This window comes from Augochlora pura, chromosome 3 (genome assembly GCF_028453695.1).
Source record: "Augochlora pura isolate Apur16 chromosome 3, APUR_v2.2.1, whole genome shotgun sequence".
NCBI lineage: Eukaryota > Metazoa > Arthropoda > Insecta > Hymenoptera > Halictidae > Augochlora > Augochlora pura.
The window spans coordinates 6,540,605-6,559,065 of NC_135774.1; the positions used below are offsets into that span (position 1 = coordinate 6,540,605).

Consider the following 18,461-nt stretch of genomic DNA (forward strand, 5'->3'; position numbering starts at 1 on the left):
AGGACATTTAAAGTTCATTTTTATTTTCTGGAATGGAATCATACATTTTTTAACGCGCGATTTAAAATTCTACTCCTCGAAACTCTGAATAGAAATGTATTAACTACGTATGAACGAGAACCTAAAAATATTGTGTCAGGCCGAAATTTTCGAAATTCCCGAAAAAATCGAAACTGTCCGTGGATTTGATGTTATTCTCCAGACAATTTTATTACCGTTTCGAGACTCGTTTTAGCAAGATCTACATAGGCTTTAAATTTTCGGTTCTTCATATTTCTTCGGAAACTACACTATAAAATTTATTTCTTGATGTAATCCTACATGATACGTTTAGGGTAGCACAATAACGGGTCCTACACCTGTACACTATTCTTACTTTCTAAGGTGGCTTGCATATTCCCACCATTTCTGGGGGTAATATAGTGAATGACTGTACAACAAGGCAAATCAGCAGGCATTATGGTAAAACTATCTGCAGCTGTGTGTCGTGTAGCCATTGTAGTTCAGAATTACAATGTTCACCCGGTAGATGTCTTTTGCATGTCGTGCGTAATTAATTTGCACACCTACATCGCTTTAGCCTTGAAATTTCGCAGCATAGCTTGGCAAGACGCGAAGAGGAATAAGAGACCTGCGGGACTCGCTCATATGAGCCTATAAGTAATTCTTGACAGTTTTTACTTCCATATGGGAACATCCACCTTTAGAGTCATAATTCCAGCTACTGTGTATAGTTTATTATTCGTATTCTATATGTACACTGTAATATTTATGCAATTATTATAATAGTGAGTAGGTGAAATTTCAGATATGAAAAGGTTCTATTATAAAAATCTGTAGATGAAACTTAAGACGTGTTTCCATATGTAGTTACATATATGCAGATGTACAGTGATACATACCTAAGTTTCTGCAAACTCTCTAACCGCAGAACGCTCTGTTAATGAGAATAGGAGTAAAATTGCTTTACTTTGTTTGGCTGACGATTCAATGCTAAGACAGGATTCACTGCAGATTTGATATGTAGTAAAATGTTAGGGATGCTTGTGAAAGCTAAGAGGGGTAGAGAAAAATTGTGCAAAATTTGAGGTACAGTAATGAGATTTACTCCTGCGCACTTCCAGGCCGCAACTTGATCTGTTAGCGAGGATCAATATAGAAATTGTTTTTGCTCTGATTGGCTGTCGATTCACTGTTGAGACAAGATCCACTAATGATTGGAAGCGCAGTAAAATAACGGGGATGTGCGCGCCAGCTTAAGGAGTAAGAAAACGACGCAGGAGTTGCTCATATCACTACATTTCTGTGCATACTTATCTATCTGTGCCTACATCGGATTGTGACGTCAACGAATGAGGTGTTATTTATAAAATTTCCAAGATTTCTCGTACTTTGAACTTGCCCATAATCTGTGCATCGTACCAATTACCGGTAACGTATTTTTGATGTTCCATATTTTTTTTAGCAAATGATTTTTATTATAAGTGTATTTCAAATACAATTCAATATATTTGCGGTAAAATTTCCTAACAAAATAGTTATCTTATTGTAAATTATTAGTGTTTTACGCATTTAGTTCATCATTTACATTGTAAGTGTATTGAGTCATCTATTTTTAAAGTATTATCGCAGGTATTGTAAGAACAATCTTTATGTAAGCAAATAGGTATATACAAAAATTATTTAAAAGCAGGAAGGTTTTATATCATTGTTCTTCATCTGAATTATTTTATTGAAATGTTTCCATTTTCATTACACTCAGAATTCATAATATACCATATTCAAAAGTACTACATCATGCAGCAATTCTCCATATAATATTTTAAAACAAATTAGACAATCTGAAAACAACATTTGCATATTTGTACAATTTAATAGATTATAGTAAGTTATGAAATGAAATAGTGCTAAGAAAACTTCAGTTTTCTCTAGTACAGTAGTTCTGATAATAATTCCTAAAAAATAACAAGATTGTAATAGATTCTGATCTTGCATTTTTGAAATTATAATGTATGCTTCTAACTGATATACAATTATTTATTAATATGGTTGAATGCTAATAATTTAAATTTCAGGAGAAGATCTAAACTTTTGAGTTTTAGAGATTTTGCCTTATCGAGTTGCCAAGTAACAGATTTTTAGCAAATAAAAATTTTATTTATAGATTCTCTAATTAACAGTTAGTACTTTCAGTACTAATTAACTAATAATAATATTTTTATATCTGAACCATTTCAATCATTTTACTAAATATTCTCTTTTATCAGGAAAGTCAATACATATATTCCTTTTATAATTATTATAATTACTATCTCTTATTAGATCACTTCTTAAAATTAATCTCTTTCTAAATTTTTCTTTATATTTTGTAATTGTCAAAAATGTACTGATGAGGTTCTTAAATTTATTAAAACTTTTTTATTCTTTATCTACTTTTTACCTAAAAAATTTTCTGAATTCATAGAAGTTTATTTACTAAAATAGAAATTAAGGAATGAGCTTTATGATATTAATTATTCTTTACATTATCTACTTGTATTTTGTAGATAACAAGCTAATTTTTTATATTCATCAATATGATTCTTATTACCATAAAAATCAACATTTATGTTAAATAAATAAACATATCACCTAAATGTTCATGACTTGGCTTTGAATGTCTCAATTACTTTTATTTTGTTTGAAAAACCTGCGTTTGTTTTTGAAGCTATTGTTTCAATGCATTTTATTTAATAAGTTCTACAAATAAGTTTATGGAAAGGATTAATTGACTTTTAACATTTCATTAGTAGAGCTGAAGAAGAGCATTTTGTGCATTTTGTATTAGGAACTTTATAATACACATATTTAGGTAGCTACTTCTATTTGTTACTTTTATACTTTAGTGTACCATGCTTCACAATATTGTTGCATATATTATTTATGAATAAAAATAAATAAATTTTCTTATGACAAATAACAACAAAACTTTACTGAAATAATAAAATAGTATGTTAAGCATGAGACAATCACTTTGCATGAAGGTAAGCTTATACAAGTAGTTAAAAATCTGTTGTTCAAGACAGTAAGAATTTATAGTATTTACCAACAGGGGTAAAAAATAATCAATCAACGTATATTCAGAAGTCAATCCTTTTGAGGATATTTGATAACATGAATGAGTTTCACTGCAATACAATGAATGCAAATAGAGAAATTTATTCAGAAGTACGTCTAAGGTTGTCAGCACAAGATTATTATAGCATTAACAAGGATTCTTTCATAAATGTGAATTTAATACATACCTTTGTCATACTCAGTTTTGTAGAAGGTAGTAGGTCGGTGAATAGGACAAAAAGGATCAGTAGAAGGGTTTCCTCAATCTCCCGATTTGAATTCATTAGATTGTTTGTTTTGAGGACACTTAAAAGCAATAGCCTACTCATCATAATAAAAATTCATGTCAAACAATACACGATTTAGGAAAAATACTTGCAGATGTACGTCACTTGATGATCCATAGGTGTGAACTTTGCATTGCAACAGAGGGAAAACATATGGGAAATCTATCTGTGTCGAGGAAGGTTTGTATTAAATTTGCATTAATGAAAGAATCCTTAATGATGCTTAACATTATCATGTCATCGAATATTCTTGGATATTAAAAATTGATTTTCTGTCGAAAAGATTAACTTTTGGATTCATGTTGATTGGACATTTTTTGCTCTCCTTGGTGAGTACTATAAATCCTTATGGTCTTAAAACTTATTTTTGCATCCTGTGTTCGAATTTATAGGAGTTTTCCATTTCCATTATTATAAGTACTAATGGAAAGATAATAGCATAATTACCTTCCACATGTTTTATTGCAGATATTTGCATAAATTGAAGAAGCAAGAAAAATGAGTTTACAGTGGACGCTGATTGCTGGTTTTCTCTATGCTGAAATTATTTTTGTGTTATTATTAGTTTTGCCAGTAGCATCACCTACTAGATGGAATAGACTTTTCAAATCAAGATTTTTAAAAAATATAACTGGCAAGGCAACAATCTATTTTGTAGTTCTTCTCATTCTATTAGTCTTAGTGTTATTAGATTCTATAAGAGAAATGAGAAAATATACCACAGCTACAGAACATTTAGGAGAACGTGCTCACTTAGATGCTGAAATGCAAGGTATGCATTAATTCTTGTTCCATATTCTATATTATATCACTATTTTTTAATTAAGAAGCTATATTTATTTCCTTAATTTGTAATCTTCCTATTGTTTTCTACAGGTAACATGAAATTGTTCAGAGCACAAAGAAATTTTCATTTATCAGGCTTTGCACTGTTCTTAGTCCTAGTTATACGCCGTCTTGTCGTATTAATTTCTACTCAGGCAACGTTGTTAGCATCCAGTGCAGCAGCTATGCGACAAGCAGAGTCTGCAACAACAACAGCAAAAAGTTTATTATCGCAAAAGACAATTGGAGAAAGTGCACAAAATGATTCAAATGAAGCATGTGACAAAGCTGTATCTGAATTAAGAAGTCAGCTTAAAGAATTGCAAGACAAAAATCAAGAATTAGAAAGACAGATTGAGAAGGAACAAAAAGATAAAATGGCTATAAAGTCACAAGCTGAATCCCTTGCTAAAGAATATGAACGTTTATGTGATGAACATGCCACAATATCTGCATCAGATGGTGATAAGAAAAAGGATTAAATTATAATGAACTAAGAACAGAATATATTTACTTACTAAATTAATTTAATATAAATATATAGTATTTTATTTAAATATAAGATTTATGATATTAAAATAAGCATTCTTTTACACTTTCATTATTAAATTTTGTTGAAAATTTAGGATATGTTACTTCGTACACTTGTTTTTCTATAAAATTATGAAAATAATAAATCTTTGTGATAAAGACATTTAAATATACGTGTCAGCATAACAGTACATTGTTAACCTGAAAAGATATACATAATATGTATGGTTTTATTAGTTAAAGACTTGTTAAGAGAGGTGTCTGTTATTTTACACTTGTATATGTATGTATGATGCTGTGTATACTGACTTGTTAATGAATTTTAGACTTGAAGCCCATTACTTTCATATGTTCATGACTTTTACAAAATATCGCCGTCTAGTTTACGAAAGGACACTTTTTAATCCTTATTTCTTTTGAACTGAAACCTAATAATATACGACGTAAGATAAGAAAAAAATATACGCGAAGCCCGTGGTACTCGCTTACGAAAGAATCGAACAGATTTTCAAGCACCTAATCACATTTCAAGATGGATTTGTACAATTTCTGTAAAAGTAGAGAGCGTTCATAATCGCGATAACACAACAGTGATGGCCTTTGAGTGTATATATGTACATATTAATCATCATGATAATACTTGATTAACAAATATTACTCCAATTTTTCTCCAATATACCTCCAATTTTTAAATTAATTTTTAATGAAGATTAAAGCACACAAGAAGCAGATTCTTCTTCTTTCTTAATATATTTTATATTAACATTAGAATTATCATAAAGTGATTCTTTTTGCTTTTTAATAGTTCCAGTGTTAAAATTGTACTACTTTATTATTTGTCATGGCCTGAAATATTTTTATTTCTAATATTCAATAAATAAATAATTTAATGTGTTATAACAATTTTTAATAAATATCTTAACCAATAATTAAATTTTTACAATTGCAATTACAAAATGTCAAAAAGCTAACTGTGTCAAGAATATTGTTGTCTTGTTGTTTAACTTTTACATTAACAACTGCAGAGTATCAAGTTTTACGATAAATTTTCTTTACTTTATGTTCGAAAATTTCAAAATGTACATTTTATCCGATTAGCAAATGCATAATAGTTCCGTAATATTTTTGATATTAAAAAATTTATATGTATGGAATTGTTTAAGCCGAGTAAGATAATCCATCTAGAAAAACAATTTGGTATGGATTTGGTATGAATTTGACTTCAACTTTTTTATACATACAATAATGCTTCACCATATTGAGTCATTTTTACCTTATCATTCTGAGTGCTCTTATCCCCGCTATTTTAATGTCCAGCTCGTTCCGAGCAGTGGTTTTCGAAAGAGAAAAGAGGATGATCGAGAAAGATAAAACAAAACCTACAAGCTTTATGCATGCTCCATGCAGTGTTAAAAGGATCACGAACCGTTTACTTATTGCTTCATTTGAACCATTCGGCGCGATATTTGACTTGCACTTTCTGTCCAATAAAATTCTCAACCATACAGTCCAGCGTTATTGTCTAATTATCAATACTCTACTTTATGAGAAGTATTTTCAAACATAGCGATAATTCTGTAATTGTATACGATTGTTATTTTTAAAAATTTGGAAAATGAAGCTAAAAAATTTACTGAGCTACAAACTTTCTTGCTTGTGCTACGGTCTTAATTGTTCAATGTAGGGAATTCGGTATGGTTCGGATGCCCGTGGAGCGCTGAACCGCTCTGCCCGTGAAAAGTTGTTGAGAGAGGTACAAACTTTGAATACTTTTAGCAAAAGGTACTTTATTTATAGAGCTCTAAGGTGTACTTTCTTTGACTGTCGAATTAAATCTGAGGTTTTCTGTGGAGTTCTGCATTTTCTTCCAGCTTCTTTTCCTTCCCTCCTTCTTTAGCTAATAGGAAAATTAGCTGGGCGCTGGTGAATTTGCTGGAAGTTGATTTGTCGGCCAGTCCGTCTTCCGGTTGCAGCTCGAAGATGGTTGGTGGTTCGACGGTGCGCATGCGGGTGGGAGTGCGCGGGAGTCGAGCGCGCAGGGGTGAAAAGCCCGCCGAAACGAACATTGTGGGGGTGTGCCGTGCGCGAAGATGTCGGCTCGAGGACTGAGTAAGAGAGAGAGGTCAGAGAGGGTTCCGAGAAGTCCTTGTCTAAAGATTTACGACGTCCTGTACTTGAGAGATCCGGATTTGCTATTGTGACTCGTCTAGTTCACGTGAAATCGGAGAGGGTCTTACGAGAGGCTACGTGACTTTCTCTACATTCCTCGATTAGTCTCGCTGGATAAAAAAAAGGTTCAACGAAGAATTTCGTGGGAACTCTCTTATTATCTCATTACATATTCTCAGTTATTCCTCTCGGCCGATACTGTGTCTCTATATAAATATACGATATAAATTTGTATTTACATTCGAACTTCCCTCTTGTCGCCATTAATTGAAAGCGTATAGTCTAATAGCGCGGTCGTAATATAAACTAGTGACTATGTTCGCGTCGCTCATGAAACGTGATAACGTAACAACGTATACAGGATCTTGTGAAACACAGAAGGTTCTTATTGCTTCTGTAGTTCGGTCGAGAAAGGCATAAAATCAAATTTCGTAGCATGTAATTCTGAAGTTTGAATCTCGCGCCATACTCTCATGCCCAGACGAAATCCCACGACCAACTCCTTCTTGGCCGTATCACTGTTACTTCGTAATCCGTGTCTTGAGTTTTTAAGCGTTTGTGACGATTTGGAGATTCAGTAATAAGTTATCATTTTTGAACCGTCAGAGATAGGGAAATTAAATTTTCATCAAACACAATTAAGAAAATAGTAATCATTAGTGACTAGCAATTAAATATTCTTTGTATTTGTTAAACAATAAATTTCAATTTGAAAAAAAAGTTTAAACGTAATTGTATAAACTATTTTGATACGATACGTGACGCTGTCATCTTTCAACAATTATAATTTCCAAATTGATTTCTATAAGGAAATGATCTCTTCACAGTTATTTGAAGAAAGCTGTACGGAAAATATATTTTTTTATTTGAACACGGGGTCTGTGGGAGTTCTGAAGTTATGCTCCGTCAAATATAGGTAATTCTTTTATTTTGTTACGTATCAATCAGTGCTACTCTTTTAATGTATTTAATATTTTCTATTATATTTACTCAATTTCATTAATTTCTTTATTTTTAAAGTCTGTGCACCTTTATAATGCGATACAAATTGAATAATCATCTTTCGAATTTTTTTCCGTCGAATATCTACTTATCTACCTATTCCAACAAACTGTTACGTCCATTAATTCGATCGATCTATTCCGTCTATTTATTCTGTCATTGTACAATTATTCGAATCATAAAGCGGAGATTTGTTAACAGTTTTTATATTTGTGTAATTTTATCCTGTTCAACTGTTTTAGAAAAATTTAAGAAACATATTCGACAGTTAAAACCCAGCCAAGCTGCACATCATAGACCATCTAAGCCTGAGAAGGTGGAGAATCTAAGCTGGAGAATCCATGGTGAACTGACAAACTTGACAGGTCTACATGAAGAGTGTGTGTGCTCGTCAGGTATCAGGTACAGCTGACAGGCGTAACTGTTCAGGCGTGCCTGTCAGGTGTACCTGATAGTGTGTGGCCCGCCTAAGCATTTCTTATTAAAAGATATTTACACATGTACGTATTCCTCAGTATCGACACTATAAAAAGACTATTAGAAGTACCCTATGAAGGTCTATTGGAAATCATAAAACGTGTCAGTGACCATGTTTTTAAAATTAATTATCATGGCGAACCAATAAACCTGACAATAGAACGGCAAAAGCCTGCATTTTGTGAAAAAGACAATAATGCGTCCGTTTAGAGCGTGCGTGATCCCGTTCGAAGGATCATTGGTTTAGAGCTAAGTTGATTTGTTGCTGGTTTGATGAACGCGCTCTAGTATTGAATTTATTTGCTTTACTTTAACAAATAATTTTAACCGCTCTGCTCGTGGAAGGTTTTAGAATGATGTACAAAATACTGATAACTTTAAGCAATGGTACTTTATTGTAGAGCTCTAAGATGTACGTTCTTTGACTGCTGAATTAAATCAGGTTTTCCGTGGAGTTCTGCATTTTCTTCCCCCTTCTTAGCCAATAGAAAAATTAGCTAAACGTTGACGAATTTGCTGGACGTTGATTTGTCAAGCTATATTCGACAAAAACACTAGGGCAAAACGACCCTAGGAAGGAACTCACGTCTGTACGCTTCGACAACTCGGCGAATAAGGGTTGAACCAGGGTGAATCGCGTGCACGAACAGTGCCCATGTTCTATGGCCAACCGCCAAAAGATCAAGGACATACTGCCATCTCCTGAGAAAGACTGCAGAACATCGAACCTGTTACCGACCGGGACATTAGCAATATCCATCATTACCTGCTCAGGGGCATGTTTGGAGGATTATAGTCGGCATTATAGAAGCCGAAGTAGAGCAATCCGAGAAGTGCGGAGAAAGAGGGCTTTTCCTTTTTAGGACAATATGAGTAGGTGAAGAACCGTCCCCAATATAGTATCTTGAACCATTCATTCTTACTGGATCATGAATGAGAATGTTAGAGGGCTTGGGTTTTGTGTGTTTTTGTCCTTTTATCGTTAATTTACGATGTGCGATAAGATATTTTTCTCGGAAATACTTTCGTGGACTAGGGTTGGCTGGCATTGTAGCCAAATCTTAGCTCAGTTTAGTTAGTCTCAGTGTTGCATTCGCTTGAAACAGTCTTGGCAGTAAGTATAGTAGCAAAAAAGTGTTTGAGCCCTAAAAATATAGAGGAAAATCGAATCAGCTCAAGTTCGGACAAATTCGATTTTGCAGCGTTGGATGAAGAAATCACACTGATTTCCGACGGATTACACCGCGAAGCGAATGAATCCAGTGGAGAAGATAGTGATACACTAAGAGGTGTGAGAGGACGAAAAATTAGAATTATAGAGAGCGACAGTGAAGGTGGAAGTGAAATCCGATTAAACGGGAAGCTTCATATAATTCTAAAAGGGCCAAAAAGGGACTGCAAGGTTTGTTCTGACCGTAACACGCCTGAAGGTAGGCGGGAAAGTTTTTATTACTGCGATACGTGTCCAGATAAACCTAAGATGCATCTTGGATGTTGTTTTACAAGATATCACACCAAATCTAATTATAGAGTATAATATTTACCAAAGTTTGTTCTTTTCGACATATAAATAAATAAACATGTGAAATTATATCATTTTTATACATTTGTTTGTTAATACATACTTTTAAATTACTTGTAAAATGGTTGCCTAATTTGCCCGAAATCGTCTCGAGTTGCTGGTTCGCGCCACCGAAAAAGGCCTCGAGTGCAAAGAGTTAAAAGAATGATTTAATGTAGAATACAATTTTGCACAGTTTTTAACGTACAGTTACTCTACATATGTGTAACAATGTATTTTTTTACATAGTCGTAGCGATATTGGAATAAAATCAATTACACTTTGAGTATTAAATAACTAAATATTATCGAAATTATATTGTGTTTGATTTTACATTAATCAAAAATATTTGTCCAAATTACTTCATGTTTAGTCTTATTTTAATCGAGAAACTATTAGCAATATGTTAAAAAAGATTGAGTTTTAAAATGTTAAAATTAAGAAAGTCACGTTATTGTAGTACGAGTTGTCTTCCGTCAATTCGAATCAACGTAGCACCACGTGTTCGCCGACTCCATAGCGTAGAATAGACTACGACATTCGTCGTAGAATAAAGTTGCGACATTCGGGGAGACATTACTGTATTGATAGCATACTATGTAACACAATACAGTAGCGACCTCGATGCCTTACCAGAACGCGTTAGATCAGTTTACCTCTAACACGTGTCCGTAACAGTGTGTGATGTGTTTTTATGGGAATTTTTATAGAAATCAGTTTCAGTTCAAGTTCATTCATATGAAATTTAGTTTACAAAACGGTTTTGAAGATATAGCAACAGTGAAGCGAGGAATGAAATGTGGCAATCACGTCTAGTCGCTAAGCTTCTCCCTCTCTCTCTCCCTCAATTTTCGTTTTTCTCTTTCACTACTGTCCAATTCTCTTTTACCAATACGTCGTATGTGATACCTGTACTCGCCACATAGGAACCGAAAATATTACTAATTAGTTTCTTCTAGTGACCGTTAACACAACTACAGCGCCGCTTCAGGTCCTGGCTGAACTATCGCTTCGACGTATGTTACAGGATGACAATACGCATTTCAGCTACGATATCGCGCGATTAGAAACAATCGTAATGTAACATAGTAAAGATATTTTATTTAAGAACATTTATATATAGCAATTATTGTAACTTTATTCTATTACCTATTCAGTTACCTTTGAAAAGTTTTTAAAAATTTATACTAATCATCCAATTTTGTAATCTTTAAGTATATTCCTCCTTTTGGTGCCAATAAGAATGCAGCTGGATCAATAACGTATGGTATCATAGTTTTTTCGCAAACGTCAACTCTATGATTGCGAAGTATTTTTATCAGTCCAAGTTTTGATTGATAAACTGCAAATCGCGCACCTGCAATTCATACAATGTAAATACATCTAATTATAAACATAGAAAAACAATATTAAATAATGATTAGCACAACACTTTATCTTCGAAAACAATTGAATAACCTCACATTTCATAGTGATCAATCGAACAACGTAAAAAAACATGAAACCTCTGAGTACAGGAGTCTTATTCCAAACACCGAAGAAAATATAACCAACTTCACAACACCTAAATCAGCCCCATCCTATGCAACAGCAGCCACGAACAACACCTATTCGACTAAAGAAATAGTCATTATCGCAGATAAGATCGGAGGATCCACGATAACGAGGAAGGGAAGAAAATGTTGAAGTTGACAGAAGAAAGGGGCTGGCACATTCTTAATGGGAATATATGAGGCGATGAAACTGGAGAATTTACCTATGTAGGGAAACGTGGCGCCACTGTTATAGACTATGTTATGAGCAACAATAGAGGCCTGGACAAGATAGACAAGTTTTATGTAGGTGGCAGGATAGAATCAGATCACCAACCATTGTGCATGATAGTAAAGACAAGTAGAGGAAACAGTTTAGAGGCGGAGGAGGACCAAGAAAAGGAGGTAAGATGCTGGAACCCAGAAAGTATAGAGAAGTATAAGAAAACGACGAAAGAGAAGGGATTTGAGGAAGAGGAAGAGATAGGCAAGGACTGGGAAAATCTGAAAATAGCAGTAGAGGAAGCCATGGAGACAAAGAAAATAATAATACGGAAGTGGAAGCTTGGAAAGAAATATTGGTGGGATAGAGAATGCACCAGAGAAAAGAGAAAAGTGGTAAGAAGCTATAAAAACTGGAAACAGGGAAGAGTAATGAAAGAAGATTACTTAAAGAAAAAAGTGGAGATCAGAGGACTGTGTGAGAGCAAGGAGAAGTACAGGAAACATATAGAGGAAGAAGAAATTAAGGAGGTGGAGAACGAGAGGCAAATTTGAGATTATATAAATAAAGAATGAAAAAAGAAGGAAAGTAACAGCAATAAAATAAAAATAGAAACATGGAGAGAACATTTTAAAAACTTGCTGGGAGGAGCAGAAGAAAAGATAGAAGGAGAGAAAAGAGATCAGATTGATATAGAGGAAGACATAACGAATCTAACAGAAGAGGAAATAGAAAAACAAATAAAGATGTTAAGGAAGAAGAAAGCTACAGAGGGTGATGGGATACCAAACGAAGCGTGGCAGTACAGCCAAGGGAATACAAGGGATTGAAGGACATAATTAAGAAGATTTGGAAGGGTAAAGGATTTCCAGATGATTGCAGAAAGACAATCGTGACAGTGCTGCACAAGAAAGAGGATCCAGAAGAGCCAGGTAATTACAGAGGGATACGCCTATTCAGCACTGCGTACAAGATCTACGCGGAAGTGCTGAATGAAAGGTTAAGGATTCAGGTGGAAACGAAGGAAATACTCCCGGAATCTCAGGCAAGTTTTCGAAAGTACAGAGGAACGGTAGATAATGCATATATCTTAAAACACGTAGTGGAGATGGAAACGCAGAAGGGGGGGGGGGGGGGGGTATATGCAGTGTTCATTGATGTGAAAGCAGCTTTTGATACGGTGAAGCGAGACAAACTATGGAGAAGCATAGAAAATTACGGAATAGAGAGGGGCCTAACAGAAAGTATACGAAGAGACAAGAAATGTGGTAAGAGCAGGAGCGGAAGAATCAGAAGAATTCTGGAAGAATACAGAAGAATACATAAAGAGAAATGGAATGAGTATGTTAGGAGTCGAGAAGGAAAGAAGAGAGGGAAAAGATGCCAAGGCTATAGCTGAAGAATTCAGGAGGCGCGACATAGAAGGACAAGGCCAAATACAACACAATAAGATCCAAAGATCACGATACAATGAGCGATACAAGTATATCACAACGGTGGGGTTGCCAGAATACTTGAGCAAAAAGGGAAAGGGAGACAGCCAGAAGCTGATGGCTCAGGCAAGATGCGGGAGTATGGAGAAATGGAATAGGTACTGGGAAGAGGAGGAGAAGAGGAAGTGTGACCTGTGCAATGAGGCTCCAGGAACACGGGACCATCTGACAAGGGACTGTAGAGAGAGTAGTAGAGAGGTAAAAATAGAAGAGATAGTCAGTGGAAGAAAGGATGGCTGAACGGGATAAAGAAAAAGAGGGATTTGGCAAGAGACAAGATGCAATAAGAAGGAATAAGCCAAAGAAGAAGGCACAAAATAAAGTTAGGATAATTTTAATCTTAGAGTAATTATATGAGAAAGTAAATAATAAATAGTTTTGAGGATCATAGGACAGTACAGTAGATAATAAGGTTAATAAATTTAAGAAGAGAAAAAGAAAGACAATAGAAGGGCCAAAGAGTAGGTAAGAATTTAGTAGTAATAATTTAAAGTAGGTAAGATGAAATAGCTAAGCGATAGAGTAGAGGGACGGAATGAATGAACAGAATGAGTGGAAACAGAGTAAAAATTGTAAACCAAGTCCACATTTTTTCATGGCTGTGAAGCCGAAATAAAGATTATTATTATGACAGCTCTATCTATGTTACCTACAATAGCAGTAACCATAAAGGTACAACAATTAGAGGACTCAGATGGATAATAGAAAAAAACAGATTGGGATAAATATCGTATTAGTCTTAGCAATTCAATATCCATACTAGAAGAATCAACCACTCTTAACGTTAATTAAATTGATGAATTATTAAACCAACTCTTCAACGCAGTACATAACGCCGCTGACTATGCAATATCCAAAACAAAACACAACGCACTGTCTCGCCTGGGAAAGAACAATCAAGGAAACCAAGTGTGTGTAAGACTGTCTATAACATTTGCCAAGCGTCTGTTGGTCAAAAGGTTTAATTATTGCAGAGTTACACGTGTTTTTGTAAACAACCAAAAGTGAATTTTTCGATTTTTACAATGGGTGATTTTGTTAAGCAAAGAACTTGCATCAAATTTTGTTTGCAGAATGAATATTCTTGTGCGGACACGTTGAAAATGTTGCGGAAGGCCTTTGGTGATCAAACTGTGGAACAAAAAAACGTTTATAAGTGTTACAACGCAATTAGAGACAATTAAGAATATTATTTGAGCGTTATGCGTCGTTTGCGTGAAGCTATTCGTCTGAAACGACCGGAATTATGGGCGAACAACTCTTGGTTCCTTCATCACGATAATGCACCATGTCATACTGCATTGGTTCTTCGCGACTTTTTTGCCAAAAACTCGACTCATATCGTTCCGTAACCACCGTATTCGCTTGATTTGGCTCTGTTCGACTTCTGGCTATTCAACAAACTCAAAAGGTCAATGCGGGGACGCCGTTTTGACATGATTGAGGAGATAAAAACTGAATCGAAGAAGGTCTTGCAGACTATACCGGAAAAGACTATTCCGACTGTTTCGAGGACTCGAAAAAGCGTTGGCAAAAGTGCGTTTTATCGGACGGGGATTACTTTGAAGGGGATGAAATTGATTTGTAAGAATAAATAAAGAATTTACATTTTATAAACAAATTCACCTTACTTTTTGATCACAGTAGTATTTTACCACGACATCCTCTACAGAGCTTTCAAGAAACATTTGCAAGATCACTGGAACAACGAATGGAAAAACTTTGCGTCTTTGTATGCTTTAGAAATTGAAGAAAAATTCTTTCCCAACAAATCCAGTCTGTCACCGTGACTGAACACAAATAGTCGTGAACAGACTCAGAATTGGTCACCTAAAATTAACACACTCCAATCTAATCTCCAAAACTGAACCACCAAGATGTACTACCTGCTATTCCTCAATCACAACAAAACATATCCTTTTGCACTGCACAAAGCACTCAGAAGTCCGAAATCAATTCCAACTAAAAGACGCTTTACAGAACAACCTTAACAACAACAAAGGTATTTCCGAAATCACTACTTTCCTAAAATATACTTCACTGTACAACCAAGCCTAAATGAAGAACAATTGCGATCATTGCTAATAACCAATGCAATCGATGCGTCGTTAAACTTCTAAATAAAAAAAAACTTCCTCCGATTAGAGTTTACAAAATAAACTCTACGTGATAATATATCATAATATGGTACTACATCAAGTTTATACTACTTGTTTTTAACTATTGTGACTGGTATACTTAACAAATTGCTTTAGTTTACTGTGGTATTTTAAGCTCTACTTAATATGTCATGTCATTACATACCAATGCAATTTCTTGGTCCATCACCGAAAGGTAAATAGTGCATGGGATGTCGAGTTTGAACAACATCATCGGTAAACCTTTCAGGAATAAATAAATCTGGATTTGGATAAATCTTGGGATTTCGATGAATAGAAAATATTGGTATCCAAACAAGACTTCCTTTCGGAATTGTGACCTTTGTGTCATCGAAACAGTAATCTTCCAGCGATTTTCTCATTAGAAAGGGTCCAGGTGGATATTTTCTTAATGTTTCTGTATACATGAAAATTTGGTTTAACTTATTCCCCTTCTTAATCGTGCAAAAGTTATACAAAGTGAAGGACATATTTGAAATGATGATATTTAAATGACATTTAAAATTTGGATATTATTGAGGAAAGAATAAGTTGTTTGCATTTACAAATCACGCATTGAAAGTTAGAGTACTCTAGAACAACAAGGGAAGATAATTTAATCTTTTTAAATTATTATTTAACATTTTCATACTTACCTCGAAAAACCAAGTCTAAATATGTCATCTCTTTAACCTCTTCATACTTCAATTTTCCTTTATTTTTATTGCAATGTTCTCGAATTTCTTCGCGAAGTTTATCTTGTATTTCGTGATTCTGAGCTAGCTCGTACAGAGCATTGCTCATCGCTGAAGAGGATGTTTCGAAGCCAGCAACGAAAAACACAAAAGCTTGAGCAGTCAATAAAGTATCCGTTAGCTCTGTAAATATAATTAGTAAACGACAAGGATCCTGACTGTTATAGTCAATATGAGAAAAATTGTTGTATGACAATTATTATCTTGATTCAAATATTTATAGCTATGACGGAAATGTATTCAAGTTAGCCATAATAGTTATCGTTGAGAGATAAATTCTTATTCATATTGTTCATAATTGTTATAATATTATCCTTTTTCTTTTCTTATTGCCTCATTTCCAAAAGTAACAAAAACACTTTTGGTGAGGACATTGGAAATCGTTTTAGACAAATTCGAAATAATTCGGTACTGTACTGTAAAGTACAATCTTTTTTATTGCTAATTATTACGAACAGTTCCAATACACTTATCCCCGTCGTTAGTTATTATTGGTGAACAAAATAGCATTACCATCAATTATAACTATCATGAATAACTTGAATAAACTTCCATTATAAAATTGATTAACCCTTTGGCCTATAACCACGAGTCTGACTCGTGGTAAAGAATTCGTGTCATAATCGAAAACCACGAATCTGACTCGTGGTAAGGAATTTTTATCTGCGAATGGAATTATTCCACATCGAGTATTTTTCCTTTCATTGTGTAGAAGGAATTAAAAAGCTCTTATACCCATCATACCAGGAAAAAGAATATCTATAGTTGATGGTAGTAGAGAGAAGAGCGGCACTATTGTCGATTGTGATTCGAAACATATAGATTCCACGTGATTGAAAAAAAATCCCGCAAGAGCTTGCTAAGTATGTGCGAAACATAAGAAAAGGAGTGAAACTACGTGGAAATGTAAAAACATGTAATCATGACATTCCCTGAAATGTCACATGAATCCATCCGTGACGTCAGGGATGAATAGAGACGTTTGCCAGGGATGATTTTACGTTTGTGCGTGGTCGCGTCTCGTTGATCAACTACGCTGCCACCAATCATTATTCTGCCGAACTATTTATCTGTGACGTCACGAATGGAGTCATGTAACATGGCCATGAATGCAATCACAACGGTCTTTGATTATCAATCCCACGCGAGGAAATAGAATGGTGCAACTGTACCTCCGCCGTTTCACACAATGTATAGAACGTTACCTCTCCCCATTTTGCGAGAGTTACAAGGTTTTGTTGTGTAGCCTCACTATACTACCTTCTTTCAACTAGAATTAAGGAAGTACACATGTCGCGAGCGTAAAAAATAATCATGCAAGAATGGAACTTCCAAAATTAACACTTTTTGTGTTAGCTTTTTAAATGTAGTACCACGTGTAGTGCCACGAAAGATTAGCAGCTATTCATTGATGCTGCAACTATAAAGGTAAAGTGATAATTGTTAAAACTAAAATGTTCTTTATTGCATGATGATTTTTTGCTAGCCGTGATGTGCTTTTAAATGCTGAGAATCTCGACCGTTGATGCTCGACGGACTTCGTTAATCTCATTTTCGCTCGTAAAGCCTATCAAAAACTTATCAAGAAATGAGTCTTACTGTATATTTAAATTGTTGTATATTTTGATACGTACACAATTTCAAAAAACGTTTTAATTGCTTTCTGAAACAAGTTTTCTGAATATTGTTCAGGATAAGGTTGAAAGCGTCGACTTGTAGTACTTTTAGTGAAACGCCTTGCATCTACGTTGTGATCAGGCTGATATTTGTTGAGTAATTTTGTCACACTTACTTATATTTTGCAATTTGTCTGGATGCTTCTTAAGCTCAAGGAGCATATTAACAAAGTCAGGTCTAACAATATTATTGTCACTTCTGTAATGTAGCGTGTCCGAGATGACTCTAGTGAAAAATGTCGAAATTTCGGACTGCGGTAGTATATAGCCCAGTAATCTGTAAAGCCATGGCATTGCTTGTCTAAGGCGGAATCTTAATAGTTGGCTAAAATTAGTTTTGAACACGTTTCGACCCACTCGACGAAATTCGCTTTCCGTGTCTGATAAAGCATTTGTTTCAATTCCAAAAGCACAACTACCAATTACATCCGTCGCATATTTTGCCAACAATTCACGGCATTCCACAGGTTCTCCCTTCTCTACGACTGTTTCCAGGTAGTGTTCGAGATGCTCCGAACATTCTAATATGAGCGGAAACATTTCCTTAAGTTTACCGGATGTAAATACTGGAGAAAGCCTCGTTCTTAGTGGCCGCCATCTTTCAGGCTCCAAATTGAACAAATGCGGAGACAACGGTTCCGTCTGGAATTTGTTTAAATTATTACTATTATTGTTCGGAGATTATATTATAATTAA

At 34.6% G+C, this 18,461-nt stretch overlaps 2 protein-coding genes and 1 long non-coding RNA gene across 7 annotated transcripts; 2 read left to right on the forward strand and 1 right to left on the reverse strand.

Moving 5' to 3' along the window:
* The first annotated feature begins 1,276 nt into the window (after positions 1-1,276).
* Positions 1,277-5,080, forward strand: LOC144478620 (B-cell receptor-associated protein 31). Of its 4 annotated transcripts, XM_078196666.1 has the most exons (5): positions 1,284-1,431; positions 3,478-3,563; positions 3,667-3,712; positions 3,852-4,155; positions 4,260-5,080. In XM_078196666.1, exons 4-5 carry the CDS (start codon positions 3,882-3,884, stop codon positions 4,688-4,690), a joined length of 705 nt encoding a protein of 234 aa, XP_078052792.1. In that variant the 5' UTR covers positions 1,284-1,431; positions 3,478-3,563; positions 3,667-3,712; positions 3,852-3,881; the 3' UTR covers positions 4,691-5,080. The 4 variants fall into 4 exon arrangements, with proteins under 4 accessions (XP_078052791.1, XP_078052794.1, XP_078052792.1 ...); XM_078196668.1 differs by lacking the exon at positions 3,667-3,712 and having other exon boundaries at positions 1,283-1,431; XM_078196665.1 differs by lacking the exons at positions 3,478-3,563; positions 3,667-3,712 and having other exon boundaries at positions 1,277-1,431.
* A 2,302-nt stretch (positions 5,081-7,382) lies between these two features.
* Positions 7,383-8,841, forward strand: LOC144478621 (uncharacterized). The gene is made up of 2 exons (XR_013495385.1): positions 7,383-7,824; positions 8,153-8,841. It is a non-coding gene; the product is annotated as an uncharacterized LOC144478621 (long non-coding RNA).
* Positions 8,842-9,816: 975 nt separating this feature from the next.
* Positions 9,817-18,433, reverse strand: LOC144478619 (putative cytochrome P450 6a13). Of its 2 annotated transcripts, XM_078196664.1 has the most exons (5): positions 17,882-18,433; positions 15,991-16,212; positions 15,501-15,752; positions 11,110-11,305; positions 9,817-10,995 (listed from the first exon to the last, which is right to left on the reverse strand). In XM_078196664.1, exons 1-4 carry the CDS (start codon positions 18,303-18,305, stop codon positions 11,136-11,138), a joined length of 1,068 nt encoding a protein of 355 aa, XP_078052790.1. In that variant the 5' UTR covers positions 18,306-18,433; the 3' UTR covers positions 9,817-10,995; positions 11,110-11,135. The 2 variants fall into 2 exon arrangements, with proteins under 2 accessions (XP_078052790.1, XP_078052789.1); XM_078196663.1 differs by lacking the exon at positions 9,817-10,995 and having other exon boundaries at positions 11,030-11,305.
* Between the last annotated feature and the right edge of the window lie 28 nt (positions 18,434-18,461).